The sequence below is a fragment of the Procambarus clarkii genome, chromosome 91, assembly GCF_040958095.1.
Source record: "Procambarus clarkii isolate CNS0578487 chromosome 91, FALCON_Pclarkii_2.0, whole genome shotgun sequence".
Classification (NCBI taxonomy): Eukaryota; Metazoa; Arthropoda; class Malacostraca; order Decapoda; family Cambaridae; genus Procambarus; species Procambarus clarkii.
Window position 1 is genome coordinate 12,482,925 of NC_091240.1, and position 27,085 is coordinate 12,510,009.

The 27,085-nt window shown below is 39.8% G+C and overlaps 1 protein-coding gene across 2 annotated transcripts; it reads left to right on the forward strand.

Annotated features, from left to right (window-relative positions):
- Window positions 1–478: 478 nt before the first annotated feature.
- Window positions 479–26,393, forward strand: LOC123774049 (uncharacterized). Of its 2 annotated transcripts, XM_045768164.2 has the most exons (15): window positions 479–648; window positions 1,556–1,649; window positions 2,095–2,273; window positions 4,757–4,923; window positions 5,232–5,372; window positions 9,004–9,110; window positions 10,714–10,798; window positions 14,571–14,702; window positions 14,979–15,102; window positions 17,506–17,651; window positions 18,347–18,457; window positions 18,660–18,835; window positions 19,142–19,354; window positions 20,645–20,838; window positions 23,325–26,393. In XM_045768164.2, exons 1-15 carry the CDS (start codon window positions 603–605, stop codon window positions 24,743–24,745), a joined length of 3,336 nt encoding a protein of 1,111 aa, XP_045624120.2. In that variant the 5' UTR covers window positions 479–602; the 3' UTR covers window positions 24,746–26,393. The 2 variants fall into 2 exon arrangements, with proteins under 2 accessions (XP_045624120.2, XP_069174889.1); XM_069318788.1 differs by lacking the exon at window positions 18,347–18,457 and having other exon boundaries at window positions 23,325–24,887.
- The last annotated feature ends 692 nt before the right edge of the window (window positions 26,394–27,085 follow it).

A 27,085-nucleotide genomic window follows, 5' to 3' on the forward strand; every position in this document is an offset into this window, starting at 1 on the left:
TGTATGTATATATGTATACGTATATATGTATGAGGGTGTGTACATGTGTATACAACATTAATAATTTTGTAACTAGCGTCAAAAATTGTTATTTGCTTAGCTAAACGAACTAGAGGGTTCAGTTCCTGAACCGATCATGTGCCTCTGTAATCCTTTACACCACCGCCCACGGGATGGGTATGGGGTGCATAATAAAGAAATTGAATCATCAACTACCTCATTCAACAGTATTCCCACATGTGAAGGGACCCACATGAATCTTACTTTATACCCAGTTTTTTCTAATTTCTTAACATTCTCTCTACACTCAATCACAATATTCTGATAAACTGGACATCTGTTATTTCGAATTCCGAAGGATCAGCATTATTTTCCCCTATTTTTCATCTTTAATTTACACATTTCCAGACATTATAGCCATAAATTGAATTAATAATTAAATTATAAAAAGGACTGTATCCCCTGGGATGGGACGGGGGAGGCGGTCAGCTGGTCCCGCCAAGTGTAAACACTACAAGTGTCTCCAGGTGTCTCAAATGGTTTTAACCTCATAATATATACCTTGATCCAGATTCACTCAACTCAGTTGATATGTTGATGAGATGGCGGCGGATGAAAGTGTCTTTAGGAAAACAATTCGTGCTAAGGGTAAGTGATGAGTTGTGTGTGTGGGGCAGATGGGCATGCCCCAGCCACTCTACACTCGTCCTACTAACTAACTACTATTTCTAACTACTATAGTCCTACTAACTACTATTTCTATAGTTATCAATAAGTTGACACTGATTATTTCTTATTATCAATAAATTGAATCCTTCCAAGGAGACTTTCCTCTACCATAGGTGAAGGACGAATTTCGATTTATTATTGAATAATTCTTAAGTGTGTTACTACTGAAATTAGAAAAAAGTGTGTTACTATAGAAATAACTACACTCGTCACTCTACGTAACCCATCCAGCCACTGGCCACACCGAGAGCTGTGTAACCTGACTGGGGGAAGACACGTGTTGAGGGTAATACTGTAGTGTACTTGTGGGTCAGGATGTGCAACAAAATTATGCTTTTTACCCTTTACTTTATTTACGTCTTGCCAGATTTCCTTCAAGTTTCTGTTACTCCCAACTTTCTCTGCAAACTCCTGCCAATACTTGCTCCTAATTTCCTTTCTTTATTTTACTTGATTACTGTTATCTCTAGTGGCTGTGGCAGGGGTGGGGGTGGGGGTCAAGGAACTGACAGTTCGAAGAAGATTCTATTCTTTAGATTTTCAAACTATCTTGTAATCCTGTTTTGGTCTGTATGGCCTTGGCTGGGTCTAGAATTACCTAAAACTTTTTATAAAGTTTAAAAGTTTTTCTTACTCTATAACATTTATAATATTGGTAATGAAGACTATGAATAAACATTCCAGTAATTTTACTGTGAAATAAGCTCATTTTATGATGAAGTAAGACCAAAAATAGGTGTGGGGGGGTGGAGGTAAGTCAAAGGAATTTGAAAGGTGTAAAAGAAGGTGTGTTTGACTGACAGTTGGATGTCTCACTATTCCTCAGATGTATTCGAAGCTTACTTTTTGAAGCATCATCAAGATGATATTCTCAAAGTTTTGGCAGCTGAAGATGAAGGACATTATTGTGTCGTTGTGAAGTAAGTACAGTACTGTATGTTGTCTGGAAGGGTATTCTTCTGGTCATAAAGTAAAAATAATAATCATACCAATTCAGTACAGTAATTACAAAATGCTTTTGAATTTTATTGTTTGATAAAAAGTCAAAGACATTATCATGCACTTAAAAGCTTAATGTAACTGTAAATGACAAAATAAACACGTAATAAAGTGGTACGTTTTTAATATAATTTGTTTATAAACTCTTTGTTACATTTATAAACACACTCGATAATTTTGTATTATTTTTTGAGACTTCTTTGATATCTAGACCCCTGACCTGGGTTATCTAGGTTTTCTGGTAGCCATTTAAGTTATAATTCCATGGTATAATAAAATGGAACATTATACAAAATTTTAGTGGGCACTGTCATGTAATATCTCATTCTTTAATTAGTTGCATCTAATAGTAGAAATTATTTTCAGTTTTTTAACTCTGTTTGAAGAACATGTAGAGGTAGCCGAGTCCCTCTTATCTTCTCCAATGAAGCTTTTGCCAGTTTTAGACATTGGGCTCTTTCGTGCTGCCAGCAAAATCTTGGATGGAGTTGGTGAGGAGAAAGAAGGCCTGACCTTGAAAACCAATATTCATGCTAGATTAACAGGTGCAGTATTGAAAGCTAAAGGCGTCATATTAATGTCTCTTCACTATTATTAGCATATGGCATCAGTATTAATTTTAATTAATTTCGTTGACCAGACCACACACTAGAAGGTGAAGGGACGACGACGTTTCGGTCCGTCCAGGACCATTCTCAAGTCGATTGTCTTGAGAATGGTCCAGGATTGACCGAAACGTCACCGTCTCTTCACCTTCTAGTGTGTGGTCTGGTCAACATACTTTAGCCACGTTATTGTGACTCATTGCCTGCATATAATTAATTTTCTTTATACTATAGTTTTCTTCCTATTTTCAATGCATTGATGGTATTTAAGTTTGTTTTTATATTATTTTTTTAACCCTTTAACTGCACGGCCTATAAATATGACACCCCGCCAGTGCCCAAAAAATAAATTCTTGAGAAAAAATTATTTTCTGTTATGAAAGTGTCAAAAACCCCTCCCTGTATATGGGTATAGCAACGGAATTTCGAAATTGTACTTAGTTTGGCTGCTATGGGGTCCATAAGGTGGCGCGTGACGTCATCATTCCTGGTGCGCCCGTGCCGTAAGCTCCCGGGGCCAGTGGGGCGCCTGGGGCGGGGTGCACGAGTTGCCGCGAATATATTTTTGCACATTTTTTGTGCACATTTCCAAATACAATTTATTACATTTTTCGTGCCGAACCAATTTATGGTGAACACGTACACTATAGTAGAACAGTAGAACAGCAGTAGAACATCCGTACTGTCCATAGACACTGTGTTACATGCATGACACTTGTGTACACATGTTGCACATATTTACTATGTATCATGCTAATTTATGTATATATATACAATCTATTTACAGACTATACACTGTCACACACTATATACATTCACCATCAACACATTCAAGACACCGCAAGTGTGAGCAGCCACACCCAGCTAGCTCTCCCTCACTCCTCCAACATTGTATTCACCAACATTGCTCCTCCCATCATACAGTTATTCACACCAATGTTTCATGTTCATTTATGTATATTTACAACATATGTACGCACTATACACTGTCACACACTATACACATTCGCCATCAACACATTCAGAGCATTGCGAGAGTGAGCAGCCACACCCAGACAGGCCCCTCCCTCACTCCAACATCTTACTTGCTAACATTGCTCCTCCCACCATACTGTTATTGTTTTTATTACACTATTTACACATGTTATATATACCTATCTACATGTTTTATTTACCAGAACTATGCAAGTAAGCCAGTATTGTGTCCAAACAGTACAGTGGCCACCATACACTGCATGAGAAATCACACAGCAGACAACAGACGACGCTACGATTACGACGTCACCTCCCTCACCAAAATAGCTCCACTCAACATACTCCTGTTGCTGTTATTACACTATATACACACACACACTGTATATACCCATGTACATGTGTGTTCCCTATAGCGAACTACGAAGCTAGTTTGGTGAGCAAAAAAAAGAGTGGTTGTCACACAGTGAGGCTACCTCAATTCTCTCCCTTCCTCCCTCCCTCATCAAAATTTCCCCTTTGACAATACTACGCACAATGCTAATTATAACCACAATCCTGGTCACTAATTCCTGTAAATGAATAATTGACCACAAGTTTATTTTGAAAAGGAACCTAAGAAGTCGTTTGAAGATTCCTAGATGGACGAAATAATGCTGTGGTGCTGTGGCTAGTTCTGTGAACATCGTGAACAGCATTGAATCACTGATATTTGGACATTGTACCCAGTCATTATCACACTCAGGCTCTTCTATAATACTATCATGGCTAAATAATACCGGTTATATATATATTTTGACATTATTAGGCGATGCTATGGTCACACGCTGAACAGCAGTGCTGTGCGCTCATACTGCGAGCGCCAGCCTTGGTTGCTCACTCACTACTGAGGCTCTCACACCCAGGAATGTGGACCATGATTTTTTTAAAGATGGCGTCTGTTTACAAGAGCCCTGAGGAAGCTGATGTGAACCCCATGTAGCTGCGGGAGTTTTGAATGGAACGTGAAAAATACAAATACCTGGAGGCGTGTAGCGCACCCCAGACGTGGGCCTGCAGGTGCGCTGTGCAGTTAAAGGGTTAAATAATTACAATTCGTGCAGAATATGTAATATATACAGTACAGTACTAGTACTCTATAGGTAAGTCATCACATTCTCCGTGCATAGAAATTGTTCTGAATTTAAAGTAAACATATCCAATTGAAAGCTCATTTAGCTGGACTGTAAATTTTCCATTGCATTCAAAATAATGTTGAACTAAGAAATGGGACATCACTGCAGTTCTGTACAGGTATTTGCTTAAACATACTGTTTTAGCAAGTTACTGTATAGAATTTTGAATAAAAACATGACTATTATGTGTTAAAAACGTGTACAGTATCTGTGTTAGCATTCTTTGATTTGTGTCCAATTTTACTGCAAAGTAGTACCATGTAATTTCTCTTCTAGGGCTACCAACATGTCCAGAGTTGTATCGTCATGCAGTGCCTCGTACATGTGATGTGGGCAGACTCCTGTGTGTTTCTGGAACGGTTGTTCGCACCACAGCAGCCAAGATGCTTGAATACCAAAAAGAATTTATATGTGCTAAATGTAAACATATCTTTAATGTCAAGGTATGTACCTAATAGCCCATTCTCATGTTAGTACTGGTTTCATTCTTTACTCAAAAGCAAGGAAGCCAAGGTTTGGTTCCCGGGTGGGACAGCAAATGTTGGGGATGTCCTTGATATCCGGATCTGTTTTGGCCCTCATGCATTCATTGTGCTAACTTTAGTCAACATTCATCATCATCAATAGCTCATTTTTCCTTCCATTTAGTGGGAAGGAATTTAGCTGAAAAATATAGTATAGCAGCTTATTTGTTTATGATTAGTGATAAATTTGGATTATGCCTTATTTCTGTTTTTCTATTTGTTTTTAGGCAGATCATGACCAATATTACCACATGAATAAGCCAAGTCAGTGCCCCAATCCAGAAGTATGTTATTCTAATAATTTCAATCCTCTTGGAGAGTCCTCACATCCTATGCATACCAAAGACTACCAAGAAATCAAAATACAGGTAAACCCATCTTTAATTTTGAAGCTATTTATTGCTTGAAATATTTCTAATGCTTTAACAAGGGGTAATTTTTACTGTTTTTGTGAAGATATTATAACTCACTTTAGTTACACAGTAAAACCTCAGCTATCTGAACCTATTGGTATTTCTGGGAGTCTGTAAAATTTAAACTCTTAGATAATATAGGGATAAGATCATAAGATATTTTTCTTAAAAAACATAATTAATTTTGTATTGATTTTAATAGACATGTGCCAAAAACAATTGTAATAGTGTTGTACTAGAAATGCACTAATTATGTAGTAAGCCAATGGCATTATTGTTATTTGATGCAAATATGTGTCCATTGCTAAACACTGAGATGTTATTCATAATGGGGGATGGACCCCCATTAACAGGAATGCTCAGGTTAATAGTGATGCTCTTTAAGTAGTTTTTCATATTCACCAGGGGATGATTTTTTTTTTTTACAATTTAACTTCAATGCTCCCTAATGCAAGTATAATGCAGCAGGAGCCAACAGAAGTACATAGAACATAAATGGGTGAAAAAGTAACTGTAGTGGTGAGTGGAGTTGCCAGAGCTTGGGGCCAGGCAGTAAACAGAGTCACCAAGAAGCTGCCCAAGACATCCCGTGTAGCACCAGAGGAGTAGAAGCATAGAGGAGAACCATACTAGTATAACACACTGACACTAATAACAGGAAAATCTTTGTAGGGAAGCAGTGAATATATGATTGGACCTCCACAAGTCCAGTGTGTGTGTGTGTGTGTTAGAACAGGACATCATTGTGAAGAATGCTGAAATAGTGGTGAACTGTGCACAAGTCTCAGCCCAAACCTGCAGTTGGTTCAACTTGACCACTTTGCAAAGCAGTTGAAAGTGATGGACATTGTTAGGACACCATGGTGTGAGGAAAAGGAAGAGAAACAGCTGGAGTCTGCCTTATTTTTTCTTATAGTTATTTGGACTTTGTGTAAGCATATATTAGCATTGTGAGTTTTTAACCACACCAAACAAATGATCCACCAAGCAAAAAACAAAAATATATTCTCTGCAGCAGCCTACATTATGATAATCATTTATTGCAGAAAATAAGAAGGTAGAGGAATATCAGTATACTGACTGTACAGTAATATTGTGAGATGGGGTGAACAAACACCCCAGGTTACTGACACAGGGTGATGGGGTGAACAAACACCCCAGGTTACTGACACAGGGTGATGGGGTGAACAAACACCCCAGGTTACTGACACTGGGTGCTGGGGTGAACAAACACCCCAGGTTACTGACACTGGGTGCTGGGGTGAACAAACACCCCAGGTTACTGACACTGGGTGCTGAGGTGAGCAAACACCCCAGGTTACTGACACTGGGTGCTGAGGTGAGCAAACACCCCAGGTTACTGACACTGGGTGCTGGGGTGAGCAAACACCCCAGGTTACTGACACTGGGTGCTGGGGTGAGCAAACACCCCAGGTTACTGACACTGGGTGCTGAGGTGAGCAAACACCCCAGGTTACTGACACTGGGTGCTGAGGTGAGCAAACACCCCAGGTTACTGACACTGGGTGCTGAGGTGAGCAAACACCCCAGGTTACTGACACTGGGTGCTGGGGTGAGCAAACACCCCAGGTTACTGACACTGGGTGCTGGGGTGAGCAAACACCCCAGGTTACTGACACTGGGTGCTGGGGTGAGCAAACACCCCAGGTTACTGACACTGGGTGCTGGGGTGAGCAAACACCCCAGGTTACTGACACTGGGTGCTGGGGTGAGCAAACACCCCAGGTTACTGACACTGGGTGCTGAGGTGAGCAAACACCCCAGGTTACTGACACTGGGTGCTGGGGTGAACAAACACCCCAGGTTACTGACACTGGGTGCTGAGGTGAGCAAACACCCCAGGTTACTGACACTGGGTGCTGAGGTGAGCAAACACCCCAGGTTACTGACACTGGGTGCTGGGGTGAGCAAACACCCCAGGTTACTGACACTGGGTGCTGGGGTGAGCAAACACCCCAGGTTACTGACACTGGGTGCTGAGGTGAGCAAACACCCCAGGTTACTGACACTGGGTGCTGAGGTGAGCAAACACCCCAGGTTACTGACACTGGGTGCTGAGGTGAGCAAACACCCCAGGTTACTGACACTGGGTGCTGGGGTGAGCAAACACCCCAGGTTACTGACACTGGGTGCTGGGGTGAGCAAACACCCCAGGTTACTGACACTGGGTGCTGGGGTGAGCAAACACCCCAGGTTACTGACACTGGGTGCTGGGGTGAGCAAACACCCCAGGTTACTGACACTGGGTGCTGGGGTGAGCAAACACCCCAGGTTACTGACACTGGGTGCTGGGGTGAGCAAACACCCCAGGTTACTGACACTGGGTGCTGAGGTGAGCAAACACCCCAGGTTACTGACACTGGGTGCTGGGGTGAGCAAACACCCCAGGTTACTGACACTGGGTGCTGGGGTGAGCAAACACCCCAGGTTACTGACACTGGGTGCTGGGGTGAGCAAACACCCCAGGTTACTGACACTGGGTGCTGAGGTGAGCAAACACCCCAGGTTACTGACACTGGGTGCTGGGGTGAGCAAACACCCCAGGTTACTGACACTGGGTGCTGGGGTGAGCAAACACCCCAGGTTACTGACACTGGGTGCTGGGGTGAGCAAACACCCCAGGTTACTGACACTGGGTGCTGGGATGAGCAAACACCCCAGGTTACTGACACTGGGTGCTGGGATGAGCAAACACCCCAGGTTACTGACACTGGGTGCTGGGGTGAGCAAACACCCCAGGTTACTGACACTGGGTGCTGGGGTGAGCAAACACCCCGGGTTACTGACACTGGGTGCTGGGGTGAGCAAACACCCCGGGTTACTGACACTGGGTGCTGGGGTGAGCAAACACCCCGGGTTACTGACACTGGGTGCTGGGGTGAGCAAACACCCCAGGTTACTGACACTGGGTGCTGGGGTGAGCAAACACCCCGGGTTACTGACACTGGGTGCTGGGGTGAGCAAACACCCCAGGTTACTGACACTGGGTGCTGGGGTGAGCAAACACCCCGGGTTACTGACACTGGGTGCTGGGGTGAGCAAACACCCCAGGTTACTGACACTGGGTGCTGGGATGAGCAAACACCCCAGGTTACTGACACTGGGTGCTGGGGTGAGCAAACACCCCAGGTTACTGACACTGGGTGCTGGGGTGAGCAAACACCCCAGGTTACTGACACTGGGTGCTGGGGTGAGCAAACACCCCGGGTTACTGACACTGGGTGCTGGGGTGAGCAAACACCCCAGGTTACAAACAAAGTTTGGACACTAAGGTTAAAATTCAAATTCAATTTTTGTTGTCTTTGGCAAGAAGAAAGTTTTGGGTCAGTCTGAAATAATGAATACACTTCAATGTTACCTGAATTATCATGTATTCATTTCACATTGTGTATTTATACTAACTATTAAGTCACATTACTGCACCTCACTCATATTTTATGCCCTGTAAGATTGTTTTAACATTGATACTTGTTTTGAAATTTAATAGAATTATGGTTTAGTGACATGCATTTAAATTTGTTCTGTATATGAAGTGTAACGTAGTTGATATTTTTGTTTTTTTAAGGAACAAGTGCAGAAATTAGTTGTTGGAACTATCCCTAGATCACTTTGGGTGACACTTGAAGACGATCTTGTTGATTCGTGTAAACCTGGAGATGATATTTTAATCTGGTGAGTACAAGTGATGCATATTTTCATCTAGTATGCAAAAGTAACATTTATATTTCTGTCAGGTGAGAATAAGGATCATTCTCTTCTTGTGGGAGTCTTTCTTCACTGGGAACATTCCCTGGGAAAGGAGGGAATATTTGACCAAGTTCAGGCTGGACTCTGTCTGTAAGGTCGAGAAATCCCTGGCCAGCCAAAAATCGTGCAGGTATCACCCACCACTGTTGGTGTGCCTTACCATAATTAGAGCTGCTGAAACCTCGGCAAGCAGATGGACTCGGAAAGACAAGCTCCTGCAGAACTCTTTGAATCTTGAGGGCTTGACTCAACCTTGTCTGAACCAGGTGAGCTAAATCTGCTTCTAAAAAGAGGTTAATCCTGCATTGTACCACTGCAGCTGAAAATTGAGCTCACCAGTTCTGATATTTAAGCATACGAGACAATGCTTGGCAGCTGTTACATAAGCAGTTTTCCAAGATGATGGTTCGTGCAGGGTTGAAGTGAGCACTTGACAGACTGAACACATCTTTTGGTGGTAGTGACCCTGAACCCAAGAGGGCAAATGCTAAGAGGTAGGAGGTGGTGGCTGGTGTTGTCATAAAACCTGTGTAACAAATGGGACTCCATCTAGCTGTGTAAAGCAGCAGTTTGCCCATCCTACAGACATCATGGTGATTAGAGTCAGGTGACAAGCAACCAGTTTTAACCAACAACATGTTACCAGATTCTCAACCCAGCATGACTGGTAAAGAAGAGACCTGTTGGGTCAAGACAAGAGTTACTGACTGATGGAAACTAAACTTTGTCTAATTCTAAGACAAGGAAGGGTCAGGGTAGCCCCTGACTGAAACAAAAACAAAACCAAATATAACCATGAAGTAAGTTAAGGTCCGACCTATGGGTAAACAAAAAACTTCTGAACTTAGAGCCAAGTGTCCCAGAAATAGTACTTTCTGGCACACTACTTACATGCAGTACTAAGGCAGTACTTACACGCCCTGTAAGTACTGCCCTTGGGGCCTCCTTCCACAAATGCCTGTTCTTGGAGCAATGCAACAAGGAGCCATGGATGTAAGAACCTACTGCTGAAGCACAGAGGAGATTTTAGATCACTAGCTAAACAAGGCACATGACACAAGATTTATCATACACACAAGCAGCATTATATACAACATAAGTCCTCTGCATAGTAAAACCTAAGTTTCTAAGGAAGAACAAAAAAGCACTTGAATAAATCCACTCTTGAACCTGCTGAACCATGATGGGAGCGAGTCAAGAAGATGTAATATGGCTTGAGACAAGGGACTTGAGGTTAGTGTGGAATGGCTTGGATAAGTATCATAAAATATATATATATATACAGTATATATATATTATAAGTTTAAAATCTGAAATATTATGTTACCAGTGGTGTTAGTGGTACATTAAGAGATCAAATATTATAAGGCTTCTTTTGATTTGCAAACACCATGAAGATTTGCATTCTAATAATGTGAAAACCCTTTGCCAAATGTAATGGGTTGTGTACTTAATTTATATTTGATTTATTTTCATGTCATTGAAAGTTTTAGAGTAATATTTTGTTGTTTTTCCTGTGGGTGTGTAGTGGGACTGTCCACAGGCGGTGGCATCCAGTTGTGAGAGACTCCCGGCCCAATATAGATCTGGTACTGAAAGCTAACAACATAACAGTAAGTACTGGATATAGCCATTCTTAAGGGAATTGTTCCAGCTAAGTGATTTGAAGCAAAATATGGTTATCTTGAGGTTATCTTGAGATGATTTTGGGGCTTTTTTTTTAGTGTCCCCGTGGCCCGGTCCTCGACCAGGCCTCCACCCCCAGGAAGCAGCCCGTGACAGCTGACTAACACCCAGGTATCTATTTTACTGCTAGGTAACAGGGGCATAGAGTGAAAGAAACTCTGCCCATTGTTTCTCGCCGGCGCCTGGGATCGAACCCGGGACCACAGGATCACAAGTCCAGCGTGCTGTCCGCTCGGCCGACCGGCTCCCCAGTACATATTTGGGTACGGGATATTTGGGATATTTTACATATGGTGGGTACATATTTTAAATATATCATTGAAATGGTACTCTCTATCTTGAAATAAGGAATCACATGAACAGAAATATGATGTAATGGTTATAACATGGGTTGGTATTGAGTTTTACTATCAAACTAATAAGATGTCATTACATGTGGGCATGAGATAAATAGTTTTGCTGTACCTGAAATATATATGTAGAACATCTGTTCTCCAATTTGTACAGCATTATGAATAATGTGTTGAGATAAAGAAAAAGGTATACCAGAAAAATAGGATGTGTTCATAAGCATGTTGAAGTAACATCAAACCTTGTCTTATAATACAATGGGGCCTCGACTTACGATGCTAATCCGTTCCCAGAGACGGATCGTAAGTTGAAATATCGTAAGTCGAAGTGATTTTTCCCATAAGAAATAAAGGGAATTGAATTAATCCATTCCCCACCCCCCAAAATATTAACTTACAAATATATTTTATACTGAATACAATAGTTTTTTTTCTAACTACAATACAGTACATACGTGTATCTTACCTTTATGGAGGACCCTTGATGGGTTATGGAAGATGGTGATGAGGGGGGGGAGGAGGAGAGGTGTTACTGTTTAGAAGGGGAGTCAACTTCCATTATCACATCAGGCAGAGATGTTTCCTCTGGGGTACACTCTCTCCTACGTTTTGTCTGCATACCACTAGGACCTGGTTGTGGTTCACTGCTTGTTTGTCTCATTAAAAATTTGTCAAGAGACACTTGTTTTTCCCTTCGTTTTAACATTTGTCTATAGTGATGCATCACAGTGTCATTGAATAGGTGAAGGCAACGGCCTACTACAACTTGCTCTGGGTGAGTTGTTTCATTAAAAGTTTGCATTTCTTCCCATAGTCTATACTATAGTCTTCACTACATACATAGTCATCCAAATTAATAACAACTGTTCAACTTCCTCAAGTGTTTGTGTTCTATGTTTCGTGATTATTGATACGCCTCTTGCTACTTTAGTACTCATAATGTCCTTTTTCTTAGCCAGTATGGTGGATACCGTTGACTGAGATTTGTTGTACTGCCTAGCTAGTTGAACAACCTACACACCATCTTCATATTTACGAATTTCTTGTTTTTGCTCTATGGTGATTCATACATGGGTTTTCATATGTTGAACCTTACCACTGACTTTCTTGGGACCCATGGTGTGATATATAATAGTTACTTTTATGTTCAAAAAGCAAAAAATCACCACAAAAATGGAATTTCTTATAGGCGTAATCGTCACTAAGCGGGCAGCTGTAGTAAACTGAGGCAGGTTGGCCCACATGACCGGGAACCACGCTCTCGGTCGACCCGAACGTGTACCAACAAATATCGTTACTCGACGACACCATTGTATGTCGAGTCGCATTTTTTTATCAAATTTACATCGTAACTCGAAATTATCGTAAGTTGGGGCAATCGTAAGTCGAGGTGCCACCGTATATTAATTTTCTTTAGCTATAGGTTTTAGTTTGAATGTAGAGTACAACCATTTTTGTGTTGAGAAGCAGCAAGACAGGTGCCGTCTCTCCTTGTATAGACTCGTTTCCTGATGGTATTTCACAGTTTAAACACATCACGATTTATGTAGTCTTCCTTTCTTCCTTGATTTGAGAATTACAATTATAGTAGCTCATATAGAAGTTTTACTGAATATAGATGCCATTGATCAGCACAGTCAGGTCACAACTAAAAGACACAACTCCAATTCCCTGGACTGGGCAGAGTCCTTTGGGTATTGTTATATTTCACTTAATACCTGTTTCCAGGTATTTTCTGGGAGGAGCCCCGTCGGTTCCTGGAGCTATCCAGGCTGATATACTAATATTAGACTTTTGGCATCAGTCAGTGTGAATGGAGTTCTTAGGCCTATCAGGGACCACGAGCCAGAACCTGGGCCCCTTCAGAGAGGCATGAGGAGCAATGGCCTATAGAAACCCCCATGTGGTTGGAAGCATTCTATGTCTGCTATCGACCGGGTCAGGCACCCAGAAAGGTAAGCATCCCAAAACAAACCCCTATTCTGGTTAACCCTTAAACTGCGCATGGCGTATATATACGCCCTGAGTAACATGTCCCATGGTGCGCATGGCGTATATATACGCTATAGGGTACCAGGCCTGATTCAAATGGCCCACGGCTACACGGGGTTCACAGTAGCTTCCTCAGAGCTCTTGTAAACAGATGCCATTTTAAAAAAAAATCGTGGGCAATATTCTCAGGTGTGAAAGGCACAGTACTGTTGGAGCAACCAAGGCCGGCGCACGCAGCATGAGCGAACAGCATTGATGTTCAGCTAGTGACCACAGCATCGCCGAAAAATGTCAAAATAAATATATAATTGTTATTATTTAGCGACGACAATATTACAGATGACCAATGACTGTGATATAAATAACCAGGGTTGTGATAATAGCAGGATTGTTGTAATAATTAGCACTGTGGTGGAGTGATGCTGAGAGACGGAGGGAGACAGCATCGTTTACTGACTGTGTGGCCACCTGTTATTGTTTGCATTCACCATACCAGGTCAGTGGTTCTCTATGGTGAACACAAATGTAGATACTTATATATAATGTGTGTATTAGTGTAATAACAGCAAAAGGATTATGCTGGGAGGAGCCATATGGGTGACGGAGGTGACGTCGTCTGCACGATTTGTCTAGCTGTTTAGAGGGTGGCCACTATGCTCTTTGGGCGCACTACAAGCTTAGGTGTACAGTTACGGTGCATAAAACAGTGCGGTGCTTACCTACCAATCATATTATCACAATCACTTGCATGCCATCTTATAATCACCATATATCCACAATGCCAACTACCAGTATAAGACGTTCACATATGTCCATACACAAACTCGGTAACAATAAACCACTACCACTGCATCCACCTAACTGCCACACTAACGTCAACCTTATACCTACACCAACCACAACACCCCACCACACCCCCACCACACCCCCACCACACCCCCACCACACCCCCACCACACCCCCACCACACCTGTAATAGGCATCACATTATTCTTCCAGACACTATAAGTCTTATTTTTGCACCCTTTGTCTCTATACTGTAATACTAATTAACAATTGTTGAACATTCTTCATGTAACACAGCATTTGTTGTGGATCAAAGTAGCAACTCCTTAACTTGTTTGGTAGCAAACCAATTTGGGGGTTTCTTCACAACTTATCTCCAGACTGATATCAGACCTTCAATAATAAAGATACACAGAAATATAAGGATAGTTAATATATAAATACAGTACAATAAAAAATTGTGTGTTCAAGAAAAAACTTATTATTATTTTTTATAGTACATAATAACCACTTTAGAAAATTTAAATTGTCTCTAAGCTTTAATATTTTAATTTGCATGTTTGTATATCAGGTTCGTAACAAGCAACGATCAGGCACAATAATTACAGATGAGATGCGTGAGGAATTCACCAAGTTTTGGGAGCAGTACAAATATGATCCTCTAACAGGAAGAAACATTTTATTAGCTTCATTCTGTCCTCAGGTAATTAAGCTTTAATCTTTTGTGCATATTGTTGTTAAATGGGACCACAGTTGTAGCTATCTCTTCACATTGTCCCTGTGTACCCATTAGTAATTAAGTATCTCAGAGTATAACTTTTGATGGACAGTAGGGAAAATATGCCGCTAAACTAGATAACCGGGTACACTACGTTGCCAGAAGCGTAAATAAAATTTCAACTAATTTCAACTATTTCAAGGTAGGAGAGCATTGTAGCTAAGGAAAGTGCACATCTTGTAATCTTATCTCATTTAATAGGTGTATGGACTGTATGTGGTGAAGTTAGCAGTCACAGTGGTGGTTGCGGGTGGTGTGCAGAAAACTGATACAAGTTGTACCCGAATTCGAGGAGAGTCACATCTTCTCCTCGTAGGAGATCCAGGTAAATTGACAAATAAAAAAATGCCAAGTACTGTAAATACAAAATTTAACAAAACTATCACACGTGAGACAGAGTAAACTTTACATTAGAGGGAGATTATAGTTTGATGACTTCCATAACTGAGGTTAGAGAAGCACTTTGATATATATGAAGAGCCTGGTTTGATTTTTTTTTTAAATGGTTGTGGTGCATATAATTTAGGTTACCTTGAGGTTACCTTGAGGTGCTTCCGGGGCTTAGCGTCCCCGCGGCCCGGTCGTCGACCAGGCCTCCTGGTTGCTGGACTGATCAACCAGGCTGTTGGACGCGGCTGCTCGCAGCCTGACGTATGAGTTACAGCCTGGTTGATCAGGTATGCTTTGGAGGTGCTTATCCAGTTCTCTCTTGAACACTGCGAGGGGTCGGCCAGTTATGTCCCTTATGTGTAGTGAAAGCGTGTTGAACAGTCTCGGGCCTCTGATGTTGATAGAGTTCTCCTCAGAGTACCTGTTGCACCTCTGCTTTTCAACGGGGGTATTCTGCACATCCTGCCATGTCTTCTGGTCTCATGTGATGTTATTTCTGTGATATTTCTTAGCTAATGAATATTCATTCATGTCGTGATCTCTTGGATTGTTGTATTTGTTTTGCATTTCATTTAGCTTTGTTGGCTTGGTGTAAGTTAAACATTTGCAATATGTGTGTGTAGTAATCACCTAAGTGTAATTACCTAAGTGTAGTTACAAGATGAGAACTAAGCTTGTGGTGTCCCGTCTTCCCAGCACTCTTTGTCATATAACGCTTTGAAATTACTGACGGTCTTGGCCTCCACTACCTTCTCACCTAACTTGTTCCAACCGTCTACCACTCTGTTTGCGAAAGTGAATTTTCTTATATAATTTTCTTTCTTTCTTTCTAATTTTCTTATATATTTCTCTGGCAGCTTTGTTTCGTTAGTTTAAATCTATGACCTCTTGTTCTTGAAGTTCCAGGTCTCGGGAATTCTTCCCTATCAATTTTATCGATTTCTGGTACTATTTTGTACGTAGTGATCATATCGCCTCTTTCGTCTATCTTATAGTTTTTGCATATTTAATGCTATAACCTCTCCTTGTAGCTCTTGTCCTTCAGTTCTGGGAGCCACTTAGTGGCATGTCGTTGCACCTTTTCCAGTTTGTTGATGTGCTCCTTAAGATATGGGCACCACACAACCACTGCATATTCCAGCTTTGGTCTAATAAAAGACGTGAACAATTTCTTTAGTATTTCTCCATCCGTGTATTTAAAAGCATTTCTGAAGTTAGAAAGCGTGGCATAGGCTCCTCGCACAATATTCTTTATGTGGTCCTCAGGTGACAGTTCTCTATCTAGAACCACCCCTAGATCCCTTTCTTTGTCAGAATTCTTTAAAGATTTCTCACATAATATATAGGTTGTGTGGGGTCTATGTTCTCCAATTCCACATTTCATAACATGGCATTTATTCACATTAAATTCCATTTGCCAAGTAGTGCTCCATATACTTATTTTGTCTAGGTCTTCTTGAAGGGTATGACAATCATCTAGGTTTCTTATCCTTCCTATTATCTTAGCATCATCAGCAAACATGTTCATATAATTCTGTATACCAACTGGTAGATCATTTATGTAGACAATAAACATCACTGGTGCAAGAACTGAACCCTGTGGTACTCCACTTGTGACATTTCTCCAGTTCGATACATTGCCTCTGATCACAGCCCTCATTTTTCTATCAGTCAGAAAATTTTTCATCCATGTTAGAAGCGTACCTGTCACTCCTCCAATATTTTCCAGTTTCCAGAACAACCTCTTATGTGGAACTCTGTCGAAAGCCTTTTTTAGGTCCAGATAGATGCAGTCAACCCAACCATCTCTTTCCTGTAATATCTCTGTTGCTCGATCATAGAAACTGAGTAAATTCGATACACAGGATCTTCCAGATCAAAAACCATACTGTCTGTCTGATATTATATCATTTCTCTCCAGGTGTTCTACCCATTTAGTTTTAATTATTTTTGTGTGTGTATGTGTGTGTGTGTGTGTGTGTGTGTGTGTGTGTGTGTGTGTGTGTGTGTGTGTGTGTGTGTGTGTGTGTGTGTGTGTGTGTGTGTGTGTGTGTGTGTATGTATATATATATATATATATATATATATATATATATATATATATATATATATATATATATATATATATATATATATATATATATATATATAATATTATATATAATATATATATTATAATTATATATTACATTCATTTCTACATGCAGCACAGTAGATACATAACAGTACCAGTGGCAACTAGATATATAGTACTGAAGAAACATGTTGAGAGCAGGCTTTAGTGAAAATGTTACTTTACCTGCTAAAACATTACCAATACTTGTATTGCTATTTTCAGGAACAGGTAAAAGTCAGTTCCTGAAATATGTGTGTAACTTGGTGCCACGCTGTGTTCTGACAACGGGCATCGGAACCACTAATGCTGGTCTTACAGTCTCTGCAGTGAGAGACGAGGGAGAGTGGGCTCTGGAAGCTGGTGCATTGGTAAGACCTATTTAGTTTTAACTGTCTTCAAGATATATTTATTTTGGATATTTGCTTCTCTGACTATATTAAATTGTTGGTTTTCCTTTTTGTCTCCAGATAGCATGATGTACTTGCCAATCACATACAGTACAACAGAACACAAGATACTTGGTATGACCTAAGATGCAGATCTAACCCAACATCCATTCTTGTCTCTTCAAAACACTCTTAACTTATTTAAAACATAGTACAGTAACTTATCCAAGTGTTTGCTGGGAAACCAAAGTTTACCAGACATGACTAATTCTTATCTTGACTCTCATATTGCCATTCCCTTTGGTACAAATTTCATGTGAGATCGAATTTTATTGTTGGTGAGTTGTGATGACATGAGAAAGATGAGTAAACACAAGCAGGAGGAGATTCCCATGAGGGAAGCACAGTATAGTGACATAGTAGGGGAAGCATCACTGAGGGCAGATGCCTGTTGGTCATGAAACCTGAGGCAAAGCCCAGCAAACTGCATATAAAACACTAAACAGCTCAGGTACATCAGTTGATATTATTACAGTGGAAAGAAGCAGAGCATTAGGAACACATTTAAATGTACTTTATTGGGCTATCTCTGTAACACACACACACAAGAACTTTAATAATAAAAGAAACTGTACAGAAATTAAGCTAGTCAAATTATCACAAAAGTTGTCATGCAGGTACTGGCAGATGGCGGTATTTGCTGCATAGACGAGTTCAATAGTGTTCGTGAAGCAGACAGAGCTGCTATTCATGAAGCTATGGAGCAGCAGACAATAAGTGTTGCTAAGGTAAAATTTTATGTGTGAATTCATACTATTATACATATTCTTAAACAAACTTTCTGTAATTTTATTAGCCTGTGAATTAGATGAGCTACTGAGTTTTATCTTTTAAAAATCAAACTTGCATGTAAGTCTTGTCGTCAATTTTTATTTACAGTTTTGGAGATGTGAATCTTTCTTTATTATTTTATAATTAAAATTTCTACAGGCTGGACTTGTATGCAAATTGAATACCCGATGCAGTATTCTAGCTGCAACCAATCCTAAAGGCCATTACGATCCTGAGGAATCTCTCAACGTTAATGTCGCCCTGGCCTCTCCTTTGCTGTCACGTTTTGACCTCATATTGGTTCTCCTTGATACAAGGAATCCTGAGTGGGACAAGTAAGTTGGATGACACATATATCTGTATAGTGTTGTTCAACTGTATGCTCTCGTAGGATGCATTCTTAACAAAGCTCGTGCCAATTTATAACATTGACGATACCAGCAGGTATACTTTAGTTCTGAACCCGTAATGTTTTGTTTCCTATTTTATTGTTATAGAATATATTTATAATTTTGCATATTATCTTTTACAGTACTTTTAGGCATTCATATTATGAGTCACTGTTAGCTTAGAGGGAGGATGTGATTTTTGTTAATAAACAACTGTAGGTGATAAACTTCCTTTATTTTTTTTTCTCTTAGAATAGTGTCAAGCTACATTCTTGATGGTCGCGATCCACTTGCTGGGGATGGTGGAAGTGAAGAAGACTGGAGTATGGAGAAACTTCAGGCTTACTTTTGCCATATACGCTCCATTCAGCCCGGTATGACCACAGAAGCCAATGCCATTCTCTCACGATATTATCAAATTCAACGGAAAGCTGATCAGCGCAGTCAAGCTAGGACCACCATTAGGTAAGCAATAAGTGAAGAGAGATGTCACCTGTCATTTAAAATTTGTTCAAATATAACATACTGTATGTTCTTTAATGTATTTACTGTAGTATCTTAATTTACTGTGTATATTTGATGTTAGCAAATATATAATGAGTACATTGGAGCTACTTTACACAGTCCTACATATAATCCATTTTCTATTCAGTAAATCATTTAGGGGAAACTCCATTATTGTTTGCTATAGCATTTTAGTTCTCTTTTTTTCGGAGCATATTTCCTCTCAGTGGCAACTTACAATCAGGTTCTACAGCTTCTACCCCAACAACAAAAGATATCCCAAAAGTGAATACAGTAATTACAAAGAAAACTGATTGGAGAGACTCCGGACAGTGCTGCCGGAGGACAGAGAAAATCCCTAGATATGATCAAGAGCTATCAGAGGGAGGTAGTGGAACTTTACTGATGCACTAAGCATACATCAAGTAAGAAGAGTGAAAATACAGGAAGAGTGCATCAAACATGAAAAGAATTGGAGAGAAAAGTGGATAAAGGGAGGATTGAAAGTGAGGAAGCAGGGGGAGGGGGAGAGGGAGGAGGTAACTAAAATTATAGATGATACTGTGAAGCAAGAATAAAAGATAACAAGCCAAAGAAAGGATAACAAACAAAACCTTTGCAGCAGTGGTTATAGGTTCAAAAGAAGAGGCTGTAAGAACTAAGCAGGTAGTGCAGTGTTCCATCATGGACAGACAGAGACAAAAGTCTTATTATCATTTACAAGTTACCAGAGAAAATTGTAGGGACAAGGAAGGACATATGAAGGTGGGACTGGAAGTAGGTAATGGGGATCTTACAGGATATTAATACTGAGACTGAGAAACACAATAGGACAGGGAGGTACCAAGCAGGACGTTTGTGACTGCTTAAATTAATATTAAGAATTTAGAGGTCAGTGGATTCCATACTGATGGGAAAGAGAAAGCTAAGGGATGAGAGTAAATATTGGAAGGCATTCCAAAATTGAGATTCCTAATGAAAATAGAAAAAGAATATTAGAAGAGAAAGATGGAATGCATAAGAAGATGGTGCTGTTAGATTGCAATCAGGTCTGGCAGTCAATATTTGCGATACATGAACAACAGCAGCTCTATACCACAAGTAACCACCAACACTTGAAGCCAACATGGCTTCAATTTTTGGTGGTTGATCATCTAATATCAGTATTTTGTTTTGGCTTACTATTAGAGAATTTTGTGATTTTTATTACTTGCTTATTCAGCAGCATTAAAACTGACAAGTTATTTTCAGATTGCTTGAGAGCTTAGTTCGTCTGAGCCAGGGCCATGCAAGACTGATGATGCGCGGAGAAGTGACAGCACAGGATGCTGTTGTGGCTGTAACCTTGATGGAAGCATCTATGTGTGGAGCTTCGGTGATTACAGGGATTAATCCTCTGCATACAGCTTTCCCTCATTCTCCAAGTGAAGAATATAAGACTCAAGGTTGGTATTATTCTTTAGTACTGTAGTATGTCATGATTTACTTTAGTAACTGTTTTCTGGGGGGAGCCCTGTCGACTCCCCGTAGCTAGCCAGGCTGAATGGAAATGTATAACTTTCTGATATCAGTCAATGTGCATGGAGATCTTGCCTATCGAGGACCACGAGCCAGAACCTGGCCCCCTCAGAGAGGCATGAGGAGCAATGGCCTATAGAAACCCCTGTGTGGTTGGGGGCATTTTATGTCTGCCATTGACCAGGTCTGGCACTAAAAAAAGTAGGCGCACCAAAACCAACCCCTATTCTGGTGAAACTATTGCTACTGAAAGCCGAACGAGTGGACAGAACTCCCCAAACGAAAATTAGCAATCGAGCATGACGTCATCATGTTGCTGTGCCGCTGTCTGCGCAACCCCCCTCCCCAGGAGGGGGAAGGGGGAGCACCAGACCCTCATGCTGGCAATTCAACTGGCAGTACTTGACTGATATGATACTGGCAGGTCATGTGCCTCTGGCTCCTGATTTAATTTCAGTTCCTGTGCTTTGTGGAGTGGTCTGTCTCTACAGGTGATGTGTGAGCCAGGAGTAATATTCTACATTACTCTGACTGCATGCACCTAGGGTTTCCTTCCATAGGTGCCCAGTAAGTACTGCCCTTGGGGCTTGGGGGGCCACCTTCCACAAGTCACCTTGAGATCTACCTCAACTGTGGGTTTGGCTAACCGTGAAGTTCATGTCCGGGGTGTGTCCTGCATCCTGGCAGACAGCTGTCTTGGTTCATTCCTCTGTTCGCGGATTGGTCAGTCATTGCCGACTCGTTTCATTGGCTCTGCCGGACATATGGACTCCTGGTCACGGACGTCTTCGAGTCGGCGTGGTCGAGGCGTCGCCCCTTTTTATGTGGTGAATGCCTAATGTCATGTTAGCTTGAAAAACATCCTTCTATGCTTATTGAATGTAATGCTACATAAATGCTGTATAGGTAACATTATGTGCACCATGATGGAGAATGTATACATTTAGGTCTTGGATGTATTACTCATATGTATACTGTGTAATTTCCATTTCAGTGTTGTTCCTTGCATTGTCCTCTTGTCATGACATTAAACGAAATTATGGCACTGTGAAATGTATACCACCTAGACAAGCTTTTGATACACATGTTGAATATATCTACTTGATTTTGTATTCTTGTATACATATGTATTAACGGTTGGCCGACGTCTTGAATCCTCCCTTAACCCCCCCTCCCCCCCCTTGATGTACCGACTTGCGCCAGTGTTACCAGGTCTTACCCATATGAATTCTTTAATGTACTGAATTCTTATTATGTAAGGTTGTTTATTATAATCTTTACTTTGTTGTATATTAAATTAGAAGTTCATGATCGAGTTATGTCTGTAAATGATCTTGAGAGATTTGAAAGTTGAGGGTCAGTTGATTCATGGAGTTGGATACAGTGTCGCGCCCCGGCCAGTCTGGTTGAAGGCGGCACAACACTTTGACCATTCCAGGCCAGTGCATCTGTGGCGTTCCGGTCCGAGATTTGGGACCTTATTTGTGTATTTTGACTGCTAGATTAATTACCAGGTAACAGTAGGTATTACCATGGATCATTTCTACTGTTGTTCATCAGGTATACCAGGTAGTAGAGGTTTTATATGTCTTTGTGAGGTGATATTCTGAGGAACTTAAGTAATGCCTTTGTGCTGTAGGTAATATTGTTAACTCATATCTCATGTGTTACTGGTTGTGACACCATCACCCTGTATTGGTATTAGCAGCATATAGGCGCTAATGTTCCACTGCGCTAGGATAGAGCCTGGTGTCGGCTAATGTTGATTGATGCAGTTTCCAGACCTGTTGTTTGATTATGCCCAGTTGTTGAGAAGCTGGATAAAGTATTTATGTGTGAGTTAGTAGATGGTATTATTGTTTAATGTTATGTGGATTTATATTAATGCCCAGTAAACTGGAATATTTTTTGCTAGCCTTTCACTTCCCTAGAACATTGATTAATATTTGGCCAGGCTATGTGTTCCAGTGATGCTGAAGGTTACTCCCTCATTAAATTAATATGAGGTTCTTGTCTGTGTCTCTTAAGAGTGAAATGGGGGTATGTTGTGTTGATTTAGGGGCGACGACGATCGTGGGATCGGATGCGGATCCCGGTAAAGACGGGGATCTCATCATAACATATATTTTTGTGGGGGTCCTTGACTGGCATACCATAACACCCAGTTATGGCCTTTAAAGAAATTGTAATAAATATATTTATTTATTTTATATATTGAATAATTTGAACTGATCAAGAATATGTTAATTTTGTGCAGGAATTTATTAAAGTGAGGTTCATTTGAGCAAGGTTCTACTGTAACATGAAATAAACAAGGTGTGAAAAACATTCTCGTAGGTTCAGAATTTATTGTGATTTCATTGTGTTTATTTCTTTGATCATATTTATTAACAGCATTTTTTTCTTTCCACAGCTAAGATTGTGCTACAAAAACTCAATCTTTTTGATATCTTAACAAATGAAATGGGCAGACTTAACGAACAGGAGAAGTTGCTTATGAATTGGAAGCCAAAAAGCTCAACGAAAGAAAACAGTGGTAAAAGTCGAGATGTGCCAGTAATTAAGAGCTATTTTCCAAAGAAAACTTTTACAACTAATGTGAATGAGAATAAAAGAATACCAGGTATTGAAGAGCTGGAGGACAATGTACAGAAACTCAGGGGTGGTAAACAGCAGACGTTGTGCCGTATGTCAAAGATGGTGGAATCAAGTATTGTGGCTCAAGATCTTGATAACAGAGTCAGTAATTTAGTGGAGGAATCACTTGACACAAATAACTTGAACAATGTTAAGACCAAGAAAAGTTTAAAAAGAGTTTTAGAAGCAAGTGCCTCAAATAATGAAGACTTTGATACTCCAGTTCAGTCAAATACTAAGAAAGTGAAGAACAAGAATTCTAAGAAGAAATTAGATGTGAGCATTCATTCACACAAGAATAAGGCCGATGATGAATTATTAGAAGACTTGGAAGATTTTGAGGAAGGAACATATACTTTGAATCTTTTGGCAGCAAAAAAAAAGAATGCTTTGTTATTAAGGAAGTCTGATGTTGGAAGCAACTATCAGCCTGATAAACGTAAACAGATTGAAGATGCTCATATACGTACAGAATCCAGTTCTCAAAATTCTTCTCAGGGTGCAGAAAATGAAAGTCTAGAGAATGAAAGAGAAATTCAAGTATCGGTATATGCAGTTGAAGAGAGAAGTTTCGAAAACCCTGACGATGTAGACTTCTTTGAAGACAGTTCTAAACATTTAAATGTTTCTCAGGAGCATTTAGTAATAGATGTCAACTTAGTAGAAAATGACATTTCTAACAAATTTTGTAAAAATGCAGATACTAATTTAACAGATAAAAGATCCACTTCAGGTGGTGGTGATCATATAATGCCAATACGCTCTCTATCACAGACACCAGGAAAACCGTCACTAGCTCTGGAAAGGCCGGGAGAAGGTGAAAAGATATTTAGCAACTCGCCCATTTCTTCCAATAAATGGGTATCGTCAAAGCTGAAGAGTTGTGCAATTGATTTAGATGATGCTGGGAATTCAAGTATGGGAAAACAAAATATATGTCCTGTAAATAATCAGGAGGATGAGACTGTAGAGAATGGCAGTATGGATGTAAAAAACAAAGTTTCTATGTCTGGACCTCCATCAGTCTCCAGAAGTAATTGGTCACCACCAGTTTTACCGTTCAAAAAGCTTTCATCTTTTTTAAGCCAAGTACGTGGCGCTTCAAAATCACATTTATTTTCATCTGTTCGACCGCATTTAGGTGTTGCTTTATCATCAGAAGAACTTGATGATGCTGATTTTGAGCTGAATTTGTAATATATTGTGACAACACCCAGTATACTTGTGGATCTGAACATTAAATGGTGTGTGTGTGTGTGTAATTACCTAAGTGTAGTTGCAGGATGAGAGCTACATTTGTGGTGCAGCCCATTTTCCTAACACTCTTTGTATTAAAACGCTTTGAAACTACTGGCGATTTTGGCCACCACCACCTTCTCACCTAACTTGTTCCAACAGTCTACCATTGTTAAGAAAGTGAATTTTCTTATATATCTTCGGCAGCTTTGTTTAGTTAGTTTAAATATATATCCTCTTGTTCTTGAAGTTCCAGGTCTCAGGAATTCTTCCCTATCAATTTTATCGATTCCAGTTACTATTTTGTACGAAGTGATCATGTCGCCTCTTTTTCTTCTATCTTCTAGTTTTGGCATATTTAATGTGTGTGTGTGTTGCATTTTTGTAGTTATATTTTTATGTAACTACAGAGTTGCAATTGTTTACAGAGTTGTTGCAGTTGTTTACAGAGTTGCATTTTTCGATGAAATTTACATCGTACTGTAACTCAAAATTATCGTAAGTAGGGGCAATCGTATGTCGAGGTGCCACTGTATATTAAACAGTTTACAAGCATGAAAACTTCCCAATCAACTGTTGTTATTGTTATAAACAGCCTCCTGGTGCTTCGGAGCTCATTAACTGTTTAATATTTGTAAACAAACCCGCCAAAGATTGAAAAAAGATGTACAGGTTCATAAGTGCTTGCGTAACTGCTTCGTGAATCTGGTCCCAGGCCTTGCACTCTCTATTGCATGTCAATACCTAGGCCAGGAGTCATCAAGCTGTTACGCATCCACTCACAAAACCTATACACCTTTCGTCGATGATGGTGGCATAGTTGGTGTATGGGCTTGGAAACATCACATCCCCAGGTTATTGTTAAGACAGCACAGTATTGACAACCTCGTAGTGCTCCAGGGGCTCTAAACTACTGTACTACATAAATGCAAACGAAGCCGCCACAATAGAGGGAAAATTACAGGTCTCGTAAATGCTCGGTGATATTAATCTTTTTTATATTTGTTAATATAAATATGTATACTGTATTTAAAGAATATGAATATTTTTATATCATATTTTAAGGTTGTACAAATTTTGAATGAAGAATTATATTTTATCATATAAAATTAAATATACAGTACTGTAGTCACAGATATATAAACAAAATACATGTACAGTATCTTGTTTTCATTCTCTTAATTTCTTGATGCACCTAACACTACCCATATTTGTATGAACTAAAACGAGTAGCTACTACTAATTCATCCATGGGAGAAAGATATCTACCATTTGTAGAATTAAAGCAACACCAGTTTATATTTTAAATATTTTGTAAATTTTAGCTTTTAAGTAATTACCAGTACAGTACTGTACAGACAAATTTATGTATAAATAGAGTACTGTATAAGTTATTGTGGTTTTCTTGTGTACTGTATAAGCTAACTTGTTGTTCATAATATATAATACAAAGTAACATGCTGACAACCAACTATTAAGTCAAGTGCTCTGATAATAAAGAAAATACTGTATACAGCAGTAATGAATTTTACTGCTGAGTTAGTTTATGTTGTCAAGCATAACATTGTTTTGCTTTTTAATATAAATACAAATTTGTGGTGAATGATAACTAGTTTATTTGGCCCAACACCCCTTCCTCCCTTTCACAACCATTATTTTTTATATGAATGTAAATAAATTGTCCTGCTCTTAGGCTAAAGGGATGGACCTCAATCTAGATATGTTTGATGATCTGAAAGCATATAACTTTACCAGTGGTAATAGTCTTCTTGTAAACAGGCAAGTGAACATTTGTCGTAAAGAGAGAATATTTTCAAGTTATTGAAAATTTACTTTTTTTAATTTATAATCTGTATTATAAATTGAGTTTAAAATACAAGTACTGTATATGGAAAAATCATTTTCTTTGATAAGTCCTAATTCCTAGGTTTTCTTTAATCTAAGTTAGTATTAAGTTTTAGTCTTAGTGTTTTTCCTGCCCGGAACGCTTTGCGTAATATTAGCTTTAGGCATTGTATGTACTAGCTCTATCTATAAATCCATCAACTTTTGTATTTCACCTTGTATGTATGTACTTTAGCTGAATAAATATTTGTATTGTATTTGTATTTTTGTATTGTTTGTAATTATCAAAAGAAGGCACCAAGCCGGGAAAGCTATGTAGCACCATCAAATATGTGGAATAATCAGAGGGTGCCAAATATCACTAAGGATGCCAGTATGAAAATAGAAATGCATAAGGCGAACTATATCAAAAATATCCGATTCACTAGGAATTCTATCAAGGGACAAATGACCGCA

What these genes read in the sequence shown, in the direction of transcription:
- LOC123774049 (XM_045768164.2), top strand. Translation starts at nt 603, where the DNA reads ATGGCGGCGGATGAAAGTGTCTTTAGGAAAACAATTCGTGCTAAGG. An exon ending in TAGCTTCATTCTGTCCTCAG is followed by an intron (nt 14,703 to 14,978) that starts GTAATTAAGCTT and finishes CTCATTTAATAG; the next exon opens with GTGTATGGACTGTATGTGGT. An exon ending in TGAAGAATATAAGACTCAAG is followed by an intron (nt 20,839 to 23,324) that starts GTTGGTATTATT and finishes TTCTTTCCACAG; the next exon opens with CTAAGATTGTGCTACAAAAA.